Source organism: Semicossyphus pulcher, unplaced genomic scaffold (genome assembly GCF_022749685.1).
Source record: "Semicossyphus pulcher isolate SPU_LCO1_2020_fin unplaced genomic scaffold, fSemPul1.0.p SCAF_14, whole genome shotgun sequence".
NCBI classification, from domain to species: Eukaryota; Metazoa; Chordata; class Actinopteri; order Labriformes; family Labridae; genus Semicossyphus; species Semicossyphus pulcher.
The window spans coordinates 22033659-22054405 of record NW_027211648.1 but is presented as its reverse complement, the minus strand read 5'-3'; the positions used below and the strand labels follow the sequence as shown (position 1 = coordinate 22054405).

Here is a 20747-nt window from a genome sequence, read left to right as displayed (position 1 = left end):
TAGCTTCTGTTAGTCGTGCAGCTAGCGGTTCTTAATGATTACTCTGTCTGGTATCGGGCTCCGAGTACAGTAAAGTGTTCGTGTTAACTCAACTAGCAAAAGGTAGTTCGGGTGACTGGGGGTATCTTGTCCGCAGCGGTAGCCATGGCCGGGCCATGTCCATGTACCATACAGTCAGAGACCAACACCGCTCAGTTTGAGAACAGGGAAGACGGTAGCGCGGTGGTTTTCTTGCTGGGTTCGGCACCAGTGAGATTTCCCATCCGAATCCCTGCTTAGGCCCCCTGGAGATGGGCACGAACTGATGCTAATCTTCCATCCCCACCGTGTCTTAATCAACCCTGATGTCAGAGTCCAGGGGGCTGTTTTCTGTGTCACGAAGCTGCCTTCTTTAATTATCTCCTAACGACGATATCTTCCGCGGTTAATAAAGATTCGCAGCTGAGGTTATGTAGATATGGAAAGTTTTCGAGCCGTAACTTTACGCATGTAAAGACAGAATTAAGCCATGCAGGAAGTAGCTTGTTGAATGCCTTCGCATCACGGAGTCTATGCATTCAGTTAGTGATTAATATATAGAAGAGCCCCCCCGGCAGATGATTAAATTGATTAGTCTGTAGGTATTTATCACAGATTAAATCTAATTTATTCATTCATTTTAATTATATTTAGCCAAATAGTTATTTCCTCGCATTTCATTCATGTAGTTAATGTATCTGTGGATCCTGTATACTGTACAACTGAAATCATGTGTATCATTGTTAGTGTGTAAGAGGTACTACATGTTGTTGTTACATTATCCCTTTTTTTTTCAGCGTTCATCTCTCGCCTTATTTGCAGCAGAAGTGTTGCTTTTCACCGCGATAACTTTTTACATATTTATCTTCCCTTTAAACAATTTGACGCCGAGCCGGACAGAGTAATCATAAAGAACCGCTAGCTGCACGACTAACAGAAGCTACAATTAGCAGCGGTTACTTTAGCAAAGCTAAGTGTTGATCAGGAGCCGTGTCTCAACAAAAGTTGTGAATTCTTTGCTGATGTTTTAAAGTTGTCAGTAGTACATGACCAACAGAGACTCTCCGCTCCAGCAGCGTCTAACATTAGAAAGTCTGAGAAGTAATACATTCACTGTCTCGTCTCCCTCTCTCTCCCGTTAATAATAAACCTGTCACTCCGAGCGGCCCCCTACAGGCCTGGAGCACTTCTGTTGTGATGGCTGTTTTTGCAGCGTTTTTCTTTTGCATGTGTTTTCTGGGTTTGTGTGTTTTTGACTTTGCATCGTTTCTGTATTTGCAGCGTGTTTGATGTTAATGTATTTGTTTTGGCTTTTTGCAGCAGGTTTTTTTTATTTTAGTTTTTTTATTTGCAGCGCGTTACCGTCATTGAATTTGTTTTGGACTTTTGCTTGTGTTTTTGAATTTACATCGTTTCTGAATTTGCAGCTCGTTTCTTCTAATCGAAATCGTTTGGGCTGTTGCAGCACGTTTGCCCTTGTCAGCCACCGTAGTTTTCTCTCTGTAACCTGTTACCTGTTTAACAAACACCTGCACATGAAGAACAGGCTGCAGTCTGTGTTCCTGCTGCAGAGCCAGACGGACATTTCTTACCAGCACTATGCATTTATATTATTTGTTCATTATTTACATTTTTGATCATTGATAATCTGATCTAAATTAATTATTTAATAAGCCCAAATACTGTCTGTTCATGAACTATGAAAATTATTTATTAGGCTAACAGTTTCAGGATAAATAGAAATCACGTCACGCTGATCAAACCCGACCTCACTGGTGATCACTCACACGTAAAAAGCGTTACCTTCTGACAGAGAGACTCTCCTGCTCCCAGGGCCGGTTCTTGGCATAGGCGATATAGGCGGTCGCCTAGAGCGCCATCTGCTGGAGGGGCGCCGCCAGGCACCCTTGGCCTTGAGGAAAAAAAAATTAAAAATTAAAAACAATAAAAATAAAAATAATTTTCTATGCCCAGTCGCCCTCCTTTGTGTGTTCTCTCTTGAAAATGATTAAAATATTAACAAATAAATAAACAATGATGTTCCTAAAATGTGGTGCTGCTGAGTCACATGACGGGTCAGAGGGATCAGAGGTCAGGTCACAGACAGGTGATGATTTTGTTACGCGATGAAAAGGCCGTCCAAGCCCTCGGGTGCGCAGAACAAAAAGAGAAGAAAAGAGGAGGAGAAGAGGAAGTTACAATATAAAGGTAAAATTAGGCTGTACCATTTTTTAATCATGCCGTTTTGTGTGAAGACGTTTTATTTATTTCTGCTTGCTAGCTACACCGTGTTTAATGTAAAATGCGCACTGCATCGGCGCTGTTTATGTTTGTGATGAGTTTTCATTAGTTTTCTACACAGTTATCATCTCTGCCTGTATGTCCGGTCTGATTTGGTATTTTATTTCAGTTTCATCACGTCATCATTATGTTTGGTCGAGTTGAAAATTAATTTTACCATAGTCATCACTAGTATATTAACAACTGTGTGCCCACTGACACAGTTGCTGCTGCTGGTGCTTAGTTCTCCTACTGTCTTATCACGTTTGATATTGTGCTGAAATTCAGTAGCCAAGTGATGATGCAAGCTGCAGCAGGTTATTATTATTTTTTATTTTTCTTCTTATTACTTGTTTTTGCTTGTAATGTAATACATTTACTCTGTCTGTCTAGATGCACTCAGAAAATTTTTACAGACACCTCAAACAGCTTCTGGAGAGGGGCCTTCTGATCACACATCCACAGAAACACCACTCTCTGAAGCATGTAAGTTTATCCAATTGTTTGTGGTCTCTGACACACTACTATGTTATTGTTGTTGTTACTGAATGGTACAACCTTGTTAGTAATGCCAGTAAATGTAATTTTTAGTCAATTAAAATTAAGTGATTTATTAAGTGAAATAGAATGACACAACAAACTTAATGCAGTGGTGTGACAGTATGGATGTGCTCTGTTTGAATACAGCTACAAGTCAGGCGTCATGCAGCAGCGAAAGGATTACCACGTCAACCACACCACCCACCTCTGCAAGTCAGCATGAAGCAGGTGAGTTCTGTATTTAAATGTTGCAGTCACATTACTGAACAATACAACTGTTATTCCTTATTTATGCTTCAGATGTGTTTATTGCTTGATGTCCTGTAATTTGTAAATCATTGTGTGACTTTACTAATACTGAAGGATTAATATCTATATTTGCATGTGTGTTTGATTTTCTTGCAGGTGAAGGGACAAGCGCAGCGTGCACTGTTCCACAGCCTGAGGACACCCCAGGCCCGTCAACACATCCTGAAGTCCATGAAAAATCTATCAAAGCAGCACCTTTAGACCCTGCTGACTGGCCTTCCCTGTCTGATAAAGTGGGGTGGAGTTAGTCCACAGAGGGCCATATCAGCTAAAATCTGACTTTGAATTCCCAAAAAGAGAAGATGGGAGAAGTTGCCATCACCACTACTTCCATAGACAGTTAATCAATGGAGAAAAGATCAAGAGAAGTTGGATGGTATATTCCATTAAAAACAACAGTTTATACTGCTTCTGTTGCAAGCTCTTCTCACAGAAAACATACAAACTAATCAGTGATGGACTAAATGACTGGAAAAATTGCAGCGACGTACTAAAAACTCATGAGAACAGAACATTGGAAACACATGACCTCATGGAAGGAGCTTGAAACTCGTCTTGACAAGGACCAAACAATAGACAGAGTTGAGTTGGCACTAATAGAAGCTGAAAGGAGGCGGTGGCGTGAAGTCCTGACCAGGTTGGTGGCCATCATACAGTCACTGGCAGAGCGAAATATTGCTCTCAGGGGAACCACAGAAAGACTTCATGAACCAGATAACGGAAAATTCCTGAAAGAAGTAGAGCTCATGGCCAAGTTTGACACAGTACTGAAACAGCATGTTGCTGACGTGGAAACACGAGTTAGCCATACATCCTACTTCGGAAAAAATATTCAAAATGAGCTCATCGGTTGCATTGGTGGAAAGATAGTGGAGGCAATGGTCAAAGAAATTCGACAGAACAAATACTTTTCAATAATTTTGGATTGCACCCCTGATTTAAGCCATAAAGAGCAACTATCTGTCATCATTCGACATGTTGCAGTTGAGGACACCCCACACATAAAAGAGCATTTTATGGGGTTCCTTGAGGCAGAGGAGTCCACAGGAGAAAGCCTTTCAACCCTCATTCTCAAGAGACTTGAAGAGCTCAGCATCCCATTTGAAGACTGTAGAGGGCAGTCTTATGATAATGGAGCAAATATGAAAGGGAAGAAGAAAGGAGTCCAGGCCAGGCTTCTTGAAAAAAACCCAAGGGCTCTATTTGTGCCATGTGGAGCACACACAGTGAATCTGGTGGTAGCTGATGCAGCAAAAAGCTCTGCAGATGCCACTTGCTACTTTGGCTACCTGCAGAAGCTGTTCACACTTTTTTCTGCCTCCACTCAGCGATGGTCCATTTTAAAAAAACATGTGACCACAACCCTGAAATCCTGGTCAGATACAAGATGGGAGAGTCGAATCAACAGTGTAGAGGCTGTGAGATACCAGGCTGCAGAAGTCAGAGATGCACTTATAGAGGTGAGGGACAACACCACAGACCCAACTATAAAAATCGAGGCACAATCTCTAGCTGAAGAGGTTGGATCTTACAGATTCTCAATCTGTACTGTGGTCTGGCATGACATCCTGACAAACATTCAACATGTCAGCAAATTATTGCAGTCAGAAACCATGCAAATGGATGTTGCAGTTGACCTTCTAAGGAAAACTGCAGGAACGATTTCAGGCATTGGGTAAAGTTGAGAAGACATTTGGTGTTCTTGTCAACTTCCCTGACCTGCCCAATGAGGAACTAAGAAGACATTGTGAAACACTGAGCAACACCCTAAGCTGTAATGGACAGTCAGACCTGGACTGGAAGGAACTGGCACAGGAGTTGCAGAGTTTCCCAGACATGGAAAAAGGAAAAATGACAACGTTTGAACTTCTCAGCTTCCTACAGGAGAAGAAACTGAAGGAAGTTTACCCTAACATGTGGGTGGCCCTGAGGATTGCTGTCACCATTCCTGTGACAGTGGCTGCTGCAGAGAGGAGCTTCTCCAAATTGAAGCTAATCAAAACCTACCTGAGATCCACCATGGCTCAAGAGCGGTTAAATGGACTTGCACTGATAAGCATCAACCGTGAAGTGTCTAGGCAGGTGTCATTTGATGATACCATAGATGCTTTTGCTGCAAGGAAGTCCAGACATGTACAATTTTAGTTGAATTGAAAGACACGCTGGAAAGAGTTACCTGAAAGTTTGCTGTTCTTGTTCAAATTAAACTGTTGTGATTGTTCATTTGGCTGGTGTAATTTAATCGTGTGTATGTGTGTGTGTGTGTGGGGGGGGGGGGGGCGCCGGAGAGTAATCTCGCCTAGGGCACTAAATTAGGTAGAGCCGGCCCTGCCTGCTCCCTCTGAATTCTTACATTCATCTGTAATAAAAGTTAGCAGGGGAATAACTGATCATGACAAGAGGTATTTTTTTAGATTAAATAATAAATTAAACATTTAATAGAAATGAATGTGTTTTTGCTACTTTTGATTTTTAGACATTTAACTTATTTTTACTCAGATGTTGACTCAGAAAACAAATCAAATCTGCAGTTATTCACTGCATTTTATATATTTTACGTATATCAGTATTTCATTCTAAAGGATCACAGGTTGTCAAATACCAACTCATTATACCAACGTTGTTTATAGTCGGTTTCAAGGCGCCCTGTAAAGTCTGTTTTAAGGACCGCTTCTTCCTCCCTGCGATATGAAACTCCGGGGATGTTGTGAAGTTTCACTAAGTCCGAACTGCTGCAGACTCCAATCACTAACTGATCTGTAATAAGGGGGCGTGTCGGCCAGTAAAACACTTCCGTGGAGGCTGTTCTCGTGTATTCTCGCTTATCGCTCCTCGGAACTCCCTCCTCTCTCCTCGCTCCTCCGAGCAGCGATAAGAGCTTTGAGAAGGTCCTCAATATGGCGGCTCCAGAACTGCTTCCTGTTCGGGCGAGGAGCGAGGAGCGAGGAGCTATCAAATAAGAGACTTGGGAAACAGCCGAAGTGTCTGCAGAGCCGGAGGCTGCAGATTCAGAACCGCAATTCTGGGACCGCATTTCTAGGACCCTTTTGTTTTTGTGACAGTGCCACCTATTGGACGACTGTAAAAAGCAAATGCCGTTTACCGCCCAAATACCAAAATCAAACGGCATAAACTAAACACTGAGCATGACAGGTGGTCACTGAAGACATCAGGCGTTCTCTCTGTCACCCCAACAAACAGGCAGAGAGACATAGAGACCGAAAGGAAGGAACAGAAAGAACATGTTATTGATGTCTGACGTTGCCAGAACCATTAATATTCAAAGTTCAAATTGTGAAAAAGGTAAAAGCACTACCTGTTTAATGCTTTCCTTTCCTTCCTTAATTGCCTACAAAATTCCTCCACTTCACTAAAACAGTAAACAGACAACATCATCAATGCTGGGATAACAGAAATATCAGTAACACTTAAAAAACATTACTACTTCTTAAATGAACTTATATTGGTAGATAGCTTATTAAGATTGTATTGTTAATTTGTGTCCACAAAATCACTTCATAGGCTGTATATTAAATGACATAACAAGGTGTAGACCTGCGGAAAAGGCCGATATAAATCCTATTAAAAATGAAAAATGTGTCATCCACCAACATCACAAAAGAAAATCAAAATGAAGTAAATTATCTAATAACACTTATTGTGGGGTTAACAGACAGTAAGCAGTTTAATTATGAGAATATTCAAACTTAATTAAACAATAAAACATAAATATGTTTTTCCCATGTCATCTAGACTATTGCTTTTATCCTCTTTTTAAGTTTATTTAAATGCACAGACTAAAATTATATTTCATAGTCATTAAGTCATCACTTAGTTTGTCTTGCAAAAAGAACGCTTCAGTTTCATTAAATTAACAAATACCCCTTTCCCACCAAACAGTTCGTTTCCAGCAAGCTATCATTAGCCATCAGATGAATGTCTGTCGTGCCTTTCAGACTAATCAAAGTAGTAAATATAGTCATATCATATTGAACGTATCACAGTAAAATATTAATTTCACTGTCAAATTCAAGACAACAGAATTGTTTTATGATATTAAATACATAATTTGATTAACATTCAATACTCACACTATGGTCGTCAGCCCTGTTGTTGATAAAATGCGGTCTTTAGCTATCCAATGCACTAGATGGTGCTGTCGCAAACAGTCAGGGTCCTAGAAATGTGGTCCCAGAATTGCGGACCTGAATCTGCAGCCTCCGGCTCTGCAGACACATGCTACTCCCTAAATCAGCAGATCAGCAGAGCTGTCATCATTGATAGATCAGCATTTGTCTTGCCGGACCGATGTTATGTAACAAAAAATAGCAATGTCAGACAGTTTCTGCCCCTTTTATGTGGCAGGCAATGCAAATACAGTAAGTCATCCTCAACATCTGTTGTAGGTAGATAGGTAGATCGACAGACAGACAGATATATAGATAGATAGACGGTAACTTTATTGATCCCGAGGGAAATTTTTAATGTGGAGTCCAATTAATAGAGACATTTGGTAAACAAATATACAAAAGAGGATGTCGACTGTACAGTGCACAAGATTATTCTTTATTCATTTTTACCCTAAATACAAATATTTAGGGTAAAATACATTGTATTTATATCAATGGCTCTGTTGCTGTTACGCAAAAGGATCTCCCTGGGGGACCGTGTGGTCGCGGACCCCCTAGTTTTGGGCTAAGCCCCTAATGCTTGTAACATCTGGCTCTGCCTCTGGTCTGCATCACAGTGTTTTTGTATTAGATTATGTTTTTTTAAATCTTAAGGTGAATGGGGCTCTGTGTTCATTTGCATACAGAGCGGGAAAGTGAGATCTCATCTGGTGGAAGCTCCCCTGGTCTCACGGATCGTGGACTACCTGATGGGCTGTTTGTGAGGCTTTACTTCCTGAGGAGGCTCAGGTCCTTTAAGGTCTGCAGCAAAATGCTCAACATGTTTTACCAGTCTGTTGTTGCGAGCACAATCTTCTTTGCTGTTGTGTGCTGGTGTGCAGGCCTTTCAGCACAGTTAACAGACTGAAAAAACGGATTAAAAAGGCGGACACGGTCCCCCTTTTTGCGTAACAGCAACAGAGCCATTGAATAAATAGACTGTATTGTTTTTATTTAGGGTCAAAATAAATAAAGAATAATCTTGTGCACTGTACAGTTGACATCCTCTTTTGTATCTATTTGTTTACCAAATGTCTGTATTAATGTATGTATTAATTGGACTCCACATTAAAAATATCCCTCGGGATCAATAAAGTTACTTTCTATCTATCTATCTATCTATCTATCTATCTATCTATCTGTCTATCTGTCGACCTACCTATCTATGATTCCCACCCTCTCCATAACATGCTGGACAATCTGAAGAGCTATTTTAGCAAAAACTCCTCCATCCCTGCTGTTCCACAGAAAGATATATGAGGTCTTTTTGTACCTACCTCAATCAGGCTGTACAACACATCTGCACATGCCAAACCTAGAGTAACTGATCTGGACTGAATATGTTATATATAAAAATCTATATATTTATATAAATTAGTTTGTGTTATGTGTGATATTATTGAATTATATTATATTATATTATATTATATCCAACCCTGTTGTATTATATAAGTATTGTATTGTAAAATGCTCACTGGGAAATTTGATAGAACGATAAAAAACTTCCTCTGTTACCCTCTTTAGTGGTCAATAGTCTGCTCTGGAGATATTTTTGATATTTTTTAGGATAAATTCATTAAAACAGTTTGGTTGTAGGGCTGGATGATCAATCATGCATGCAGAAGCATTGGTACTATGTTCGTTCTTCTTATAATCTCTATTTACAGATTCTACATTGAAATGTAAAATCTGTAAAAACACACAGGGGTTGTACTGACGCATCAACAGGCTTTGGTGTATGCAGGAAAACAGTTTGTGTAAAGAGCAAAACCAGGCGGAACGCAATCTGTCTGTAAAAAAAAAAATAATAATAATAATAAAAAAACAACCTTATACCTCTTGATCATGATTTTTTATGACTCTACTTTTTTTAACAGCTAAAACTAGAATGAAACTGAAAATTCTAGGTTTTTTGCATATATGCTGTAAATTCTTTCAGATTTACACCACAGCAAAGTGCCTGCAGAGTGGAACAAAAACCCTCAATTCAGACTGGATATCAGCATGTGGTTTTTGTGATCAGATCACAAGTTCAAAGCCTTAAGCACTGGTGTGAACACACCCAAGATAAACAGTGGGGACGCATTTATCCACATGCGTATGGCAGTGTGTGTAGACATACAGGGGGGACAAATGATAACACAGATGTTTTTGTCAGTTTTTTGAGGTTGACAGAGACTCTAGTCTCCCTTATAGTTAAAGAGGAATGTAATGAATATCATTAACCTGATGATTTATTTTTTGACCCCTAATTCCAATGCCTATCACCTTAACTGTCACTTCAAACGTTTTCCTTACAATTCTACTAGTATATGTTCTTTCAAAAACTTTTGTTGACATTAAATATATCTAACTGATCACTGTTTAGCAACTTCCAGGGCAAACATAATTTGTTTTTAAATAAGTCTCCATTGTGCTGAGCTGAAAGAAAAAATATTGCACTCATATGATAAATTATAATTGAGAATTTAGGATTTCTGATATTGCAAATACATAAGCAGAAAAAAGCAATACTTGCTCCCCCTGTTCGTTGATTTGGTGTGCAATTACATTTCTGTTGACTACAATAAATGTAATAGTTGCATATCTAACTTGAAACACACATATGCTCCAAACTCTCTCAGTAACAGGGCTCAACACACAGTTTCATCATGTCATAATAGTGTAAGCTCTTTGGGTGTCAGTATATTGACAAACAAATAATGTTGTGAGATGAGTTAGAAAAAAAAAACTTCTTAAACACAGTCATGTTTTCTTTTAGCTCTTTTTTAAAACAATATCATCACATGTAAATTTCCCTTATCATACATTAATTTGTTAGACATTTTACAAATCTGCCTCAGCCTGAAGTACAAAAGGAAAAGTAGATTTAAAAGTAAATTAAGACAATGTAACACAAGGTTGCTGAGTGAAGAACAGTAAGGCACCAATGCCGGCCTGGAAAAGGTAGTTTCCAAACTAAATAATAATTAAAAAAACCCACCAGTTTAAAATTAGCAATGAAAACTAAAATAACAATAGCCTACAACAAAAAAACCATATTATTTCAGAAGCCTTATAGGTGAAACACATCTTATGCAAGGTTAGCAAAAAAAAGTGTTACAAGTTTTTGTTTTGTAAAAAAAAATACAAAAAAGCACGCCATAATTTATTTTAAAAGACGAAAACCTAATTAGTACCTGTTAAATGTAATGTTATTATTAAGTAATGTTTATAAAATTTAAATACCACTAATTTAATCAAATTCAAATGCAGTGTTAACTTTGAAAAAAAACAATTTATCTCAATTTATGTAGTTTGAATCTCTATACATTGTATTTTTTAAATTGCAAGTCTCATTCTCGCTTTACAACAGTGTCAAAAAGTACCCTGATAAGAAGGAGGACTGATGAAGCCTTGGAGGTCATGATCTATAAGTTTTAGTTTATAAGCTTTACTTTGACTTGAGGCTTTTCTTTTTCGTTGGGTTCCTCATTGTGCTGTAAAAGCTACACTTACGTTTTACACTGTTAAAAAGCATCAAAGTTAAAAGGTTATGACAGATTGTTCTGAGAATTGTTCTCTCAGTCTCCATCATATCCCTCTCTTGTTTTTGAGAAGGGAATGAATAGAGGACCAAAGCTATAAGACACAAGTGTGTTTCTTTCTTTCCTTATACATAAAATAAAAAAGCAGAATAAGCAATAGTAGCCATCCTGAAAGCACAGGTTGGGTTAATATTCAGATTTAACTGTCTTGACACAAATTTCCCATAACAAATACAAAAATGGAAAAGAAAACATTTACTGTATATAGATTGCAAGACAGTGTTGTATTGAATATCATCACGGCTGTAATTCAATCGCAGATAATCACAGCCATGATGACATTCAGTATATCACAACCTCAAGTAAGATATTGCTTTTTTACAACAGTTATAAGCGGCAAATAGTAACAATCAACAACAGATCATTATTTTTTGCTCCACCAGCTCAACTAGTTCCACAACTTAATTGTAACTGGATTGTTGTAACTCGTTACTATCAGGCTGTCCTAATAAGTCACTAAAAACTCTGCAGCTAGTACAAAATGCTGCAGCATGTGTGCTGACAAGAACTAGGAAGAGAGATCACATCTCTTCTGTATTAGCCTCTCTGCACTGGCTTCCTGTAAAATCTAGAATAGAATTTAAAATCCTTCTTCTTACTTACAAAGCTCTTAATGATCAGGCACCATCATATCTTAAAGAGCTCATAGTGCCATATTACCCCTCTAGAACATTGCACTCCCAGTATGCAGGCCTGCTTGTGGTACCTAAAGTCTCTAAGAGTAGTGTAGAGCCTTCAATTACCAGGCCCCCCTCCTCTGGAACAATCTACCAGTCCAGGTCCGGGAGGCAGACACCCTCTCTTCTTTTAAGAGTAGACTTAAAACTTTCCTCTTTGATAAAGCTTATAGTTAGGGCTGGCTCAGGCTTGGACTAGCCCATAGTTATGCTGCTATAGGTTTAGACTGCCGGGGGGATCTGACACACCAAGCTTCTTTGTCTCTCTCTCTCTCTCTCTCTCTCTCTCTCTCTGTCTCTGTCTCTCTCTCTCTCTCTCTCTCTCTCTCTCTCTCTCTCTCCTCTCTCTCTCTCTCTCTCTCTCTATGTCATATTAATGCAGCTCATTAACTCTGTATCTTCTGGTCCCATTAACATTACTAACCATATATCTTCCCGGGAGTTCTTGTGCTCCCTTGTCTTGAAGGTTCCTGGGGATTGTTGCTGCCGTCCACCTGCTGCTGTGGACCTGCTCGACTGCAACAACCACTAACATCAGCCTTCCCCATAGTATCATTATTGTTGCTGCTAATGCTAAATAGTAGACCTGTTGACTTCAACTGTTACAATTACGATTACCTCAGCCTTCATCATTCCTCTGCTTCTCTCGCTTATTTATTTATTTATTTATTTTGCTAATCTTCACCCTAGTCTACCACTATTATTGGCATTGTAACCATAAGTATGTGTCTGTTGTTGTTCATGTAACAAGGACATATGTTGTTGTTGTAACAAGAACATATGTTGTTGTTGCTCTCTTTGCCTGTCTCTATCCTGCATCTCCTTCTATCCCATTTCCGGCCCGTCCAGTCGAGGCAGATGGCTGTTCAATATGAGTCTGGTTCTGCTCGGGGTTTCTGCCTGTTAAAAGGAAGTTTTTCCTTGCCAATGTGCCGAATATTGCTAAGTCCTACTCATGGTGATTCATGTTGGGCCTCTCTTTAAATAACATAACAAAGAGTTGGTCTAGACCTGCTCTTTCTGTAAAGTGTCTCGAGATAACTCTGGTTATGATTTGGCGCTATACAAATAAAATTTGATTTGATTTGATTAAACTGAAAGTGGACTTGACAAGCGACCCAACGATTCCTGCACTCCGTGTCTACAGGTTACCTCAGACCATGTGATTTTTTATCAGGTACATTCATCTGTTTGTTTTAATCTGTCAGGCAACCAGTGAAATAAGAGTCTGCTGTGTGATTCAGAGGTACCAGCTTGATTAATGTAGACATATACAATGTGCTTGAATGTTTGGGTTGCTTGGCAAAAATAGTCCTGTTTCAGTTAAGGTTTGAAACTAGTTTAGTTGGTGGAGCAACTTTTTACTAGGGCTGTCAATCGATTAAAATATTTAATCGCGATTAATCGCATGGTAGTCTATAGTTAACTCACGACTAATTGAAAATTAATCGCACATTTTTTACCTGTTGTAAATGTACCTTTAAGAGATATTTTTTAATACTCTTATCAACATGGGAATGGACAAATATGCTTCCTTTATGCAAATGTATGTTTATTATTACTGCAACATTCCAAAACAATGACAAATACTGTCCAGAATATTCTGCAGAATAACCTCAAAGGTACATTTATACTGCAAAATATGCTGAAAGCATAACATGGCAATCGCATATATCAATGATTTCTATGAGAAGCACATCACATGTAGACTTACTCAGTCTGGATTACCCTCTTTCTAGATGCTTATTTCTTCCTATCACAGTTTAATTGTACTCTCTTCTTCACCTTAATTCACGTTTCAATTCACAATCTACTTGAATCTGATCACTTTACTTTGCCTCAGTCCCCCCAACACACCTGCACCTCTGCATAGCTTCTGGCCCGCCCCCTCTTTCTGTCTGTCTCTCTGTCTGCTGAGTTGACAGTCTATTTAATTAAGTCACAAAAGTTAAATATTTTCTCTTGCAATTCAGTTCTCACAGCATGTGAGTCGCGTGTGCACAAGGGACTTTATTAATGACGTAGCTATCAAAACGGTCGATTGTTACCGACATCTGACACCTGACATCTGCACCTTTTATAAGCTTTATAAACAGCGACAATCAATGCATTTACAATTGGGACATACGGAGATACACAGAAGGAATGTTTACATTGCGTTACACAACTGCAAATGATTGTGTGCGGACAGAGAGCGTCCTGATGTCTAGTGACTCCTGTCACTGTTTCAGTGCTCTTCCTCAACAAGGAGAGCGTGCAAACGCCTGGCAAGAATCATCTAGCAGGGCTTTGAGGCTGAATTTGTCATTTAAAAGACCCTTTTCTTTTTCTATTTCTGCTCACGGAGGTTTGTTTCTGCATGCTATCCGCAACATTGTGGCTGCATCGCTTCCTGATTTCTCAAACTACGAGGTCGGTGGAGGGTCATAATAATAGAACGCGCATGCGTTAATGGCGCGTTAAAATAATTAGTGGCAGTAAAGGGAATGCGCGTTAACTTTGACAGCCCTACTTTTTACTACTATTTACCACTTGTATAACTGCTGTAGGAAGGCAATATCAGACTCGAGGTCATGATGTTGTACTGAATATCATCACGGCCGTGATTATCTGCGGCACTTGCTCTGCGGCCTCGTGCCTATGAACGAATCACATGATGATATTCAGCACAACATCGCTCCCACTCATGTGATATTGCTTAAATAACTTAAGAAATTCAACAGTTACCTATACCCCCACCCACAAACACACACACACACACACACACACACACACACACACACACACACACACTTCCACGTCCACTGCACAAATCTACCTTTCACTACAACCACAGCCACAGAAAAGAGTATATGTGTTTCTCTGTAAATGACAGGCCACAACTAAAAATGCTTTCACATTCCCCTGTAAACATTCTTCCAGTTTATCAGTCTACACTGTGGATTTGTATTCCCTTTAGAGAGGCTTATTGGTGGTACACACCCAAGAGTATCTCTTTAGGGTGCTTTTTGTAATTATGGATACAGGTCTGTGCGCTATAGGAGATTGTCTGTGTCTGTTTTTGCACTGTGTACACTTGAACTGACTAAATCATAAGGCAACTGATTCTGTGTATACAGCCACATCTCTAAATAGCACCAGAGCAGGTACAAGAAGTAATTTTTATTTTAACCTGTTAGCTTAACCGTTGTGATATGTTACCAAGTAAACTCTATTCAAGAGATATCTATAAAAAAAATGATTAAATGCATTTTACATTCTTTTTGTAACTACTGAATTGTAGATGGAATTCTTGAAAGCACAATTACCACAATAAAAACACATTTTACTATAAAACATATCTCAGTTTGTCAGTGCCCATCCCCAACCAGTGTTTGTCCCCAACCATTGCAATCTGCCCTCAGTTGTGTTAGATTATATGTTGATTTGTTAACATAAATTCAGTTTCAGACAATGCTGTGATTTTTTTCGTATTGGCAGTGTCGACGGAAGGGGATTCACAAAATTGTAGTAATTTGGTTGCCTAGAAACGTTTACAAAATAAAAAAGATAAAAACCTTTCAACATCCTTCAATTTTCACATTGAAAGTACATTGCAGTAGCAGTAGACACATTGTGCTGTGGTAAATTTAACTTATTTGCTTATAAACTGCAATATTTCCACTAGGGTTATTTCCCTATCCATATTTTGTTTATGAAATTTGTTTCTTCTTTTTTTGTTTCAAATGTTTTCCCTGGATGGAGTGACTGATGTGTTTTTGTTTGTTTCTAGTTCAAAAACAAGTGACTATTTTAACCTCTGCCTCTGCCAAATGACATCTGGAAAAAAAAATTTAAACCTGAGAGCGCTAATTTCAAAAGTATCCTGACAATATTCTCTCTGGAAAACCGCGGCACTGATGGTTCCCAATTTACTTCTGACACAAGGGATTTGTTATTAACTAGCTATAAGCAAAAAGAAAAATGTAAAGATTTGGTTTGAAGGACTCTTCCATAAAATTAAATAACAAATAATAAATTACTAAACAACAAACATTTTGTTTTGAAAAAGAAAACATTTTTAGTGAATATTTGATAATAAACTTTGAATTGCTCTTTCAATTGTTTTTACAGTTTACCTGTTTGTTTTGAAGTGCTCTATAAATAAATTTGACCTTAACCATAACCTTATTAAATAATCAATCAATAATTATCTGTTCTAATTTCCAGACTCTGTGGTTGTGTTTTTTTTAGGTAACAGAAGTAAACAAAACCACAATTGTTTTGACTCAAATGTTGCTCAACTCTGACTGATGCGCAATGATTCATGACATCACCTCTTTCAACCAACCTATCCCAGTTGAACCAGTGAGAACTAGAAATAGCAATAACACAAATATACTAAACTCTCACTTAAAACAATCAATACTACGAGAACCACAGTGGGACATTTTATGTACATGGTGGAATTAACTTCTCATAAATGAAACTGTCTGAGAAAATAGATTTTCATGGACTTTACAATTGGGTAGCAGTCAATGACATAGAAGAGAATACTACATGAAAATTAAATTGAAAATTGATCTGATCTAGCTTTAAAATAAAAACCTCTATTAAATTTATGTCATAAATTTATTTTACAAAGGCATTCAACTATCATTCTTTCAGGACCTTGCAGAGGAGTTGTAGTTATTTCTGGTCAGGGTTAAACCAATCCTGATGTCAGTTGCTTGAGCTGAGGTGTATTTTCAATCAATTATTTACTCGATGTTATCCAAAACCTGCATCTTGGGGTGGTCCAGTTAAAAAGATAATAATTAATAGTAATTACAAGGCAATCCATGAATTAAATGACATCACATTGCAAGCTGTACAACATGGATGAAGGAAGCATAATTCAAGTGGGCAGGACAATTTGATGGGGGGTCTGGGGGTCTTCACCCAGAAAAATTTGAACAGAGTAGAAGTAATTTCCTGTATTCTGGTGCCTTTTAACAAGTAGCCTACTTTGATATTTATCTGGCTATAGCAAAACCCCTAAATTATGGCTAGCCTATATTTTGTAATTTTATCCAGAGGAAGTGGTTGGCCCCAGTCGGATCACATAAAACAAAAAGTACAGAAATTGACTTGATGACTAATTCAGAGCCATCTTTAACCACTCACTGTTTATTTAAACTTGAGGATCTCTTTATGCTGCATGCAATTTTTTGTAAAATTAATTTCTGTTATTAAATCAATAAGTTAATTAGAGGACAACTGTAGTCAATTATTTCTACTATTATGATGAATCACCAGGACCTGAGGCATGATTCTCAAAGCTACATTATGTGGTTAGCCAGTTATCTTGATGTTTTTGAAAGTGACCATCCATTCACTCATGAATGAGCTAGTTTAATTTCATGTTTCCCACAGAGGAGATTCTCTTTGTGACAGTGACTGACAGCAGGGGCCGGTTTCACAAAGATAGACTTTGACTATGGCTTAGATATAACAAACTTCAGACAGACATCTAAATTCATCTGTTTCACAAAGTAGTTCAGTTCTTGACCATCTTAAGCAGCACTATGATGCACTGAATTCTGGGTAAATTAAGCCTTTTTTTAAAAACTAAAATAATGGCCGACCGTTCGCTCAAGTCCATTTACCCCAGCAGAAAATGTTTGCCTGTTGGAGGTTATAAGGGCATTTTAGTTGGAAAGCAGTAAACACTGTTAATACGACCATTGAAAGGACCATCATAGCTGTTCATAATTGGTGCTACTGGTCAGCAGGTGTCACTGATTGTTACCGTGGTAACATGAGTCTTAGATGAGTTAGACTAGGGGTGTACATTTTTTTTGGCTTAAAATTAGTCAATCTTTAATTTTGTGAAACGGTCTGACTTGTACTAGACTAATCTTTGAGCAAAATTAAGACTGACCTAACACTATAGACCAGTCTAAAACATCTTTGTGAAACCGGCTGTTTATTTATAAGACTAAAGGAGCAGTGGACTCGCTGCTTGCTCGCCCGGTGAGAAAGCGGCGGGTGACCAACATGTAACGAGAAATTTAAATTAACCGATCCTCTCATCACTATGGTCCGCTGCAATCTATCCGGGGAAAAGCAAACAACTCCTGACTCCTATTTACTGGCCAACAATTACATAAATGTTTAATAAACACTGAACAGGCTAACAAGCAGCTATAGCGAGCACCAGTATTGTAGTCGAGTCACCAAACCTCAAGTCTGAGTTGAGTCTCGAGTCCCCAGTGTTCAAGTCAGAGATGAGTCCAAGTCACCAAAGAAGAACCCGAGAATGTCCTCAAGGTTATGTTTTATGTTTTAAGGTTAGCTTTTATGATAAAACTAAGCTGAGCTTTAACTCTCTATCATCTGTGAGTCCATGTTTGTACTGTACTCAGGTCTTAAAGGGTGTGATTTTGTTAAAACACAGAGCCAAATGATCAATAAATTATTATAAATGACATTGAGCAGCTTTCAGGTGATTTCTTTATTGTGTTGTATTGATGTATGAATGTCTTCTTCAACTATTTACTTTAAAAGATTAGAGAAGCTGTTTATAGCAGTTGTAATTGTTTCCATGAGTGCAGTAATGTCACTGCAAAATGTCGTGGGACATTTAAGCAGCTAAAAACTGATTTAAACTGTTATAAACTGACAGGACAGAGGAAACTCCAGAGAGAACTGAATACATTTTAGCATCTTAAATAACATTCTGAAGATAGCTCTGATAGAGCACAAGATTTATAAGGAGAATCGCTTTTACACTCCAACTCCAACTATTTCACTGTAACCTCGACTGACACACATTTCATTTAATTATCATTTGATATTGACTGATCCTGTCTGCATGTCTAGATATCTCTATCTAGATCAATTAAGTAACAGCGCTGTGTGTCGTGTGGAAATGCGCACCGCGCCAGAGAGACACACTCCTTGTTTCTGCTGCGGTGCAATCACTGTATAAACTTAAAAATACTTGCAACCCACTCACTATTAACAAATGTTTTAATTTTTAAGACCCTGTTAGCCCAATCCACAGTGACATGACTGCAATCTGTGCATTACTACGACACACCTAATGCTGCATACACTTATCTGCAAATTTACGGTGACAGTAACGTAGCGGTACATTAAACTTTGGGTTCATTAACATCACACATCATCCAAGTATGTGGATATTCTTTTTGTGCACTTGCACTCACAAAATAACCAGGTAGCTTTCTAATATTTGGGTCAAATCTTTGAAAGAAAAACGCATGATTTGGCGAGCACAGTATACCTGCTACTTGGTGCTAAAAATATATCAATAATACTAGCATTTAACTAATTGAAAAGCTGGAGCACAGACTTCTTGCACGGTCAGAAAGTTCCATAAATCCCACAGAGAGACACATTATTTGTCCCTCTAAAGGCTCCAACTACACAAACTGGCAAAATTAAGTTCAGTGACTGTGTATATGTGTTGACATATAGCAGACAGCTAGCAGTATCCGCCTATCACTCAATTTAAGGCTTAATATAGCTGAATTAAAACAGGTGTGGTTTAATAAAATTCAACCCCATACATTTAACATCAACAGTAAAATTTGCTATTTAAGACAAAACTGTTTTTTTTGTACCAGGCTGTAAACATGTTTATTTCTGCTGTAAAAAATCTTTCTTATATGGTAATTCTCCCAATGTGTAGGCGGAATGGATTCGACTGATCGTGCGCTCTCAAAAGAACACCGTGTGGATAGGCAGATGCACTTATTTTCGATATGCTAAAAGTGGGTGGGTCCGAACACTCACATAATGGTTCCTACGCCCATGCTGTACAACATATCAATAGCTGTAAGAAATATTAAAAACAGTGCCAAAGTAATACATAAACATATGTCACATTAATCTTTGCTAACTGCCCATACCAATTGCTTGGTTATCTACTTTATCCCAACTGATCTGGGCCATTACCCTCATGCACTCTTCTCTTAATGTTCTTTTGCTAAGACTCCAACAAACTGTGCCAGCGGCAAACCTTCTGTCCTTTAGATTCCTTCATCTGCGTCCAGTGGGTGAGCTCCTCCTCTCCAGAGCTGTTGAGGCCAAGCGAAATCCAGCCAATCATTTCCTTGCGCTTCATGCTGCGCTTATTGTAGACGGAAAAGATAAGCGTTACGTCCGATAGCTGGAAAAGAGCTACCTGAAAGACAAATGTCTCTTTGTAGGTTGGGTTGGGCTGACCCCGACAGATGGAGGTCTTGCATTTGGACATCTCATGGCCCATGGAGTTCAGCAAGGTCAGCTTAACAAAGGTATCTAAATGAGAAACATGTTGAGTAGACAATTAGAGGGAAAATTATATAAATCTTTTAAAATATTTTCAAATAGATGGTTTACGATGCTAAAACAATTTGTTTGTTTTTTACTAGTTAATAAATTAGCAACTGATTTTAGTAATGGATCATTTGTGCAAAATCTTTATGTTCCTCAAGTGTATTGTCTTTGAATAAACATTACTACAGGCTGCAGCTTTGTTTCCTCTGAAGCAATTAATGACACATTTTTCCAACAACCAATTTGTTTTCGTACTAATGTCACGGCAGTTCTGATATTAGGTTACAACTATATACAGAATGCAGTTTTCTCCTAATCAAATACAAATCAAAGCTTTTCTGAAAAGAGAGAGCAACAAATCAAATGGTGCAAGGTTTTTTCAGCCTTGTTGCTATGCAACTATGTCTAACCTAAAATAAGGAAGAATGTTGAAGATAAAATTGAAGTAGAAGAAGTTAGCAACAAAAAAGGAGGAGATACAGTCATGGCCAAAAATATTGGCACCCCTGCATTTCTGTCAGATAATGCACCATTTCTCCCAGAAAATTGTTGCAATTACAAATGCTTTGGTATTCACATGTTTATTTATTTTATTTGCATTGGAACAACACAAAAAAGCAGAGAAAAAAAGTCAAATCTGATATAATTCTACACAGAACTCCAAAAATGGACTGGACAAAATTATTGGCACTCTCAACTTAATATTTGGTAGCACACCCTTTGGAAAAAATAACTGAAATCAATCACTTCCTATAACCATCAATGAGTTTCTTACACCTCTCTACTGGAATTTTGGACCACTCTTCTTTTGCCAACTGCTCCAGGTCTCTCAGATTTGAAGGGTGCCTTCTCCCAACTGCTGT

The 20747-nt window shown here is 38.3% G+C and overlaps 1 protein-coding gene across 1 annotated transcript in view; it reads right to left on the bottom strand.

The window, feature by feature from the left end:
• Nucleotides 1–15694: 15694 nt before the first annotated feature.
• syt14a (synaptotagmin XIVa) overlaps nucleotides 15695–20747 on the bottom strand; it is a 58764-nt gene continuing 53711 nt past the window's right edge. The window contains exon 9 of the mRNA XM_069661190.1: nucleotides 15695–19866. Within this exon, the coding sequence (XP_069517291.1) occupies nucleotides 19553–19866 (314 nt within the window). The 3' untranslated portion in view covers nucleotides 15695–19552. The remainder of the gene's footprint in view (nucleotides 19867–20747) is intronic.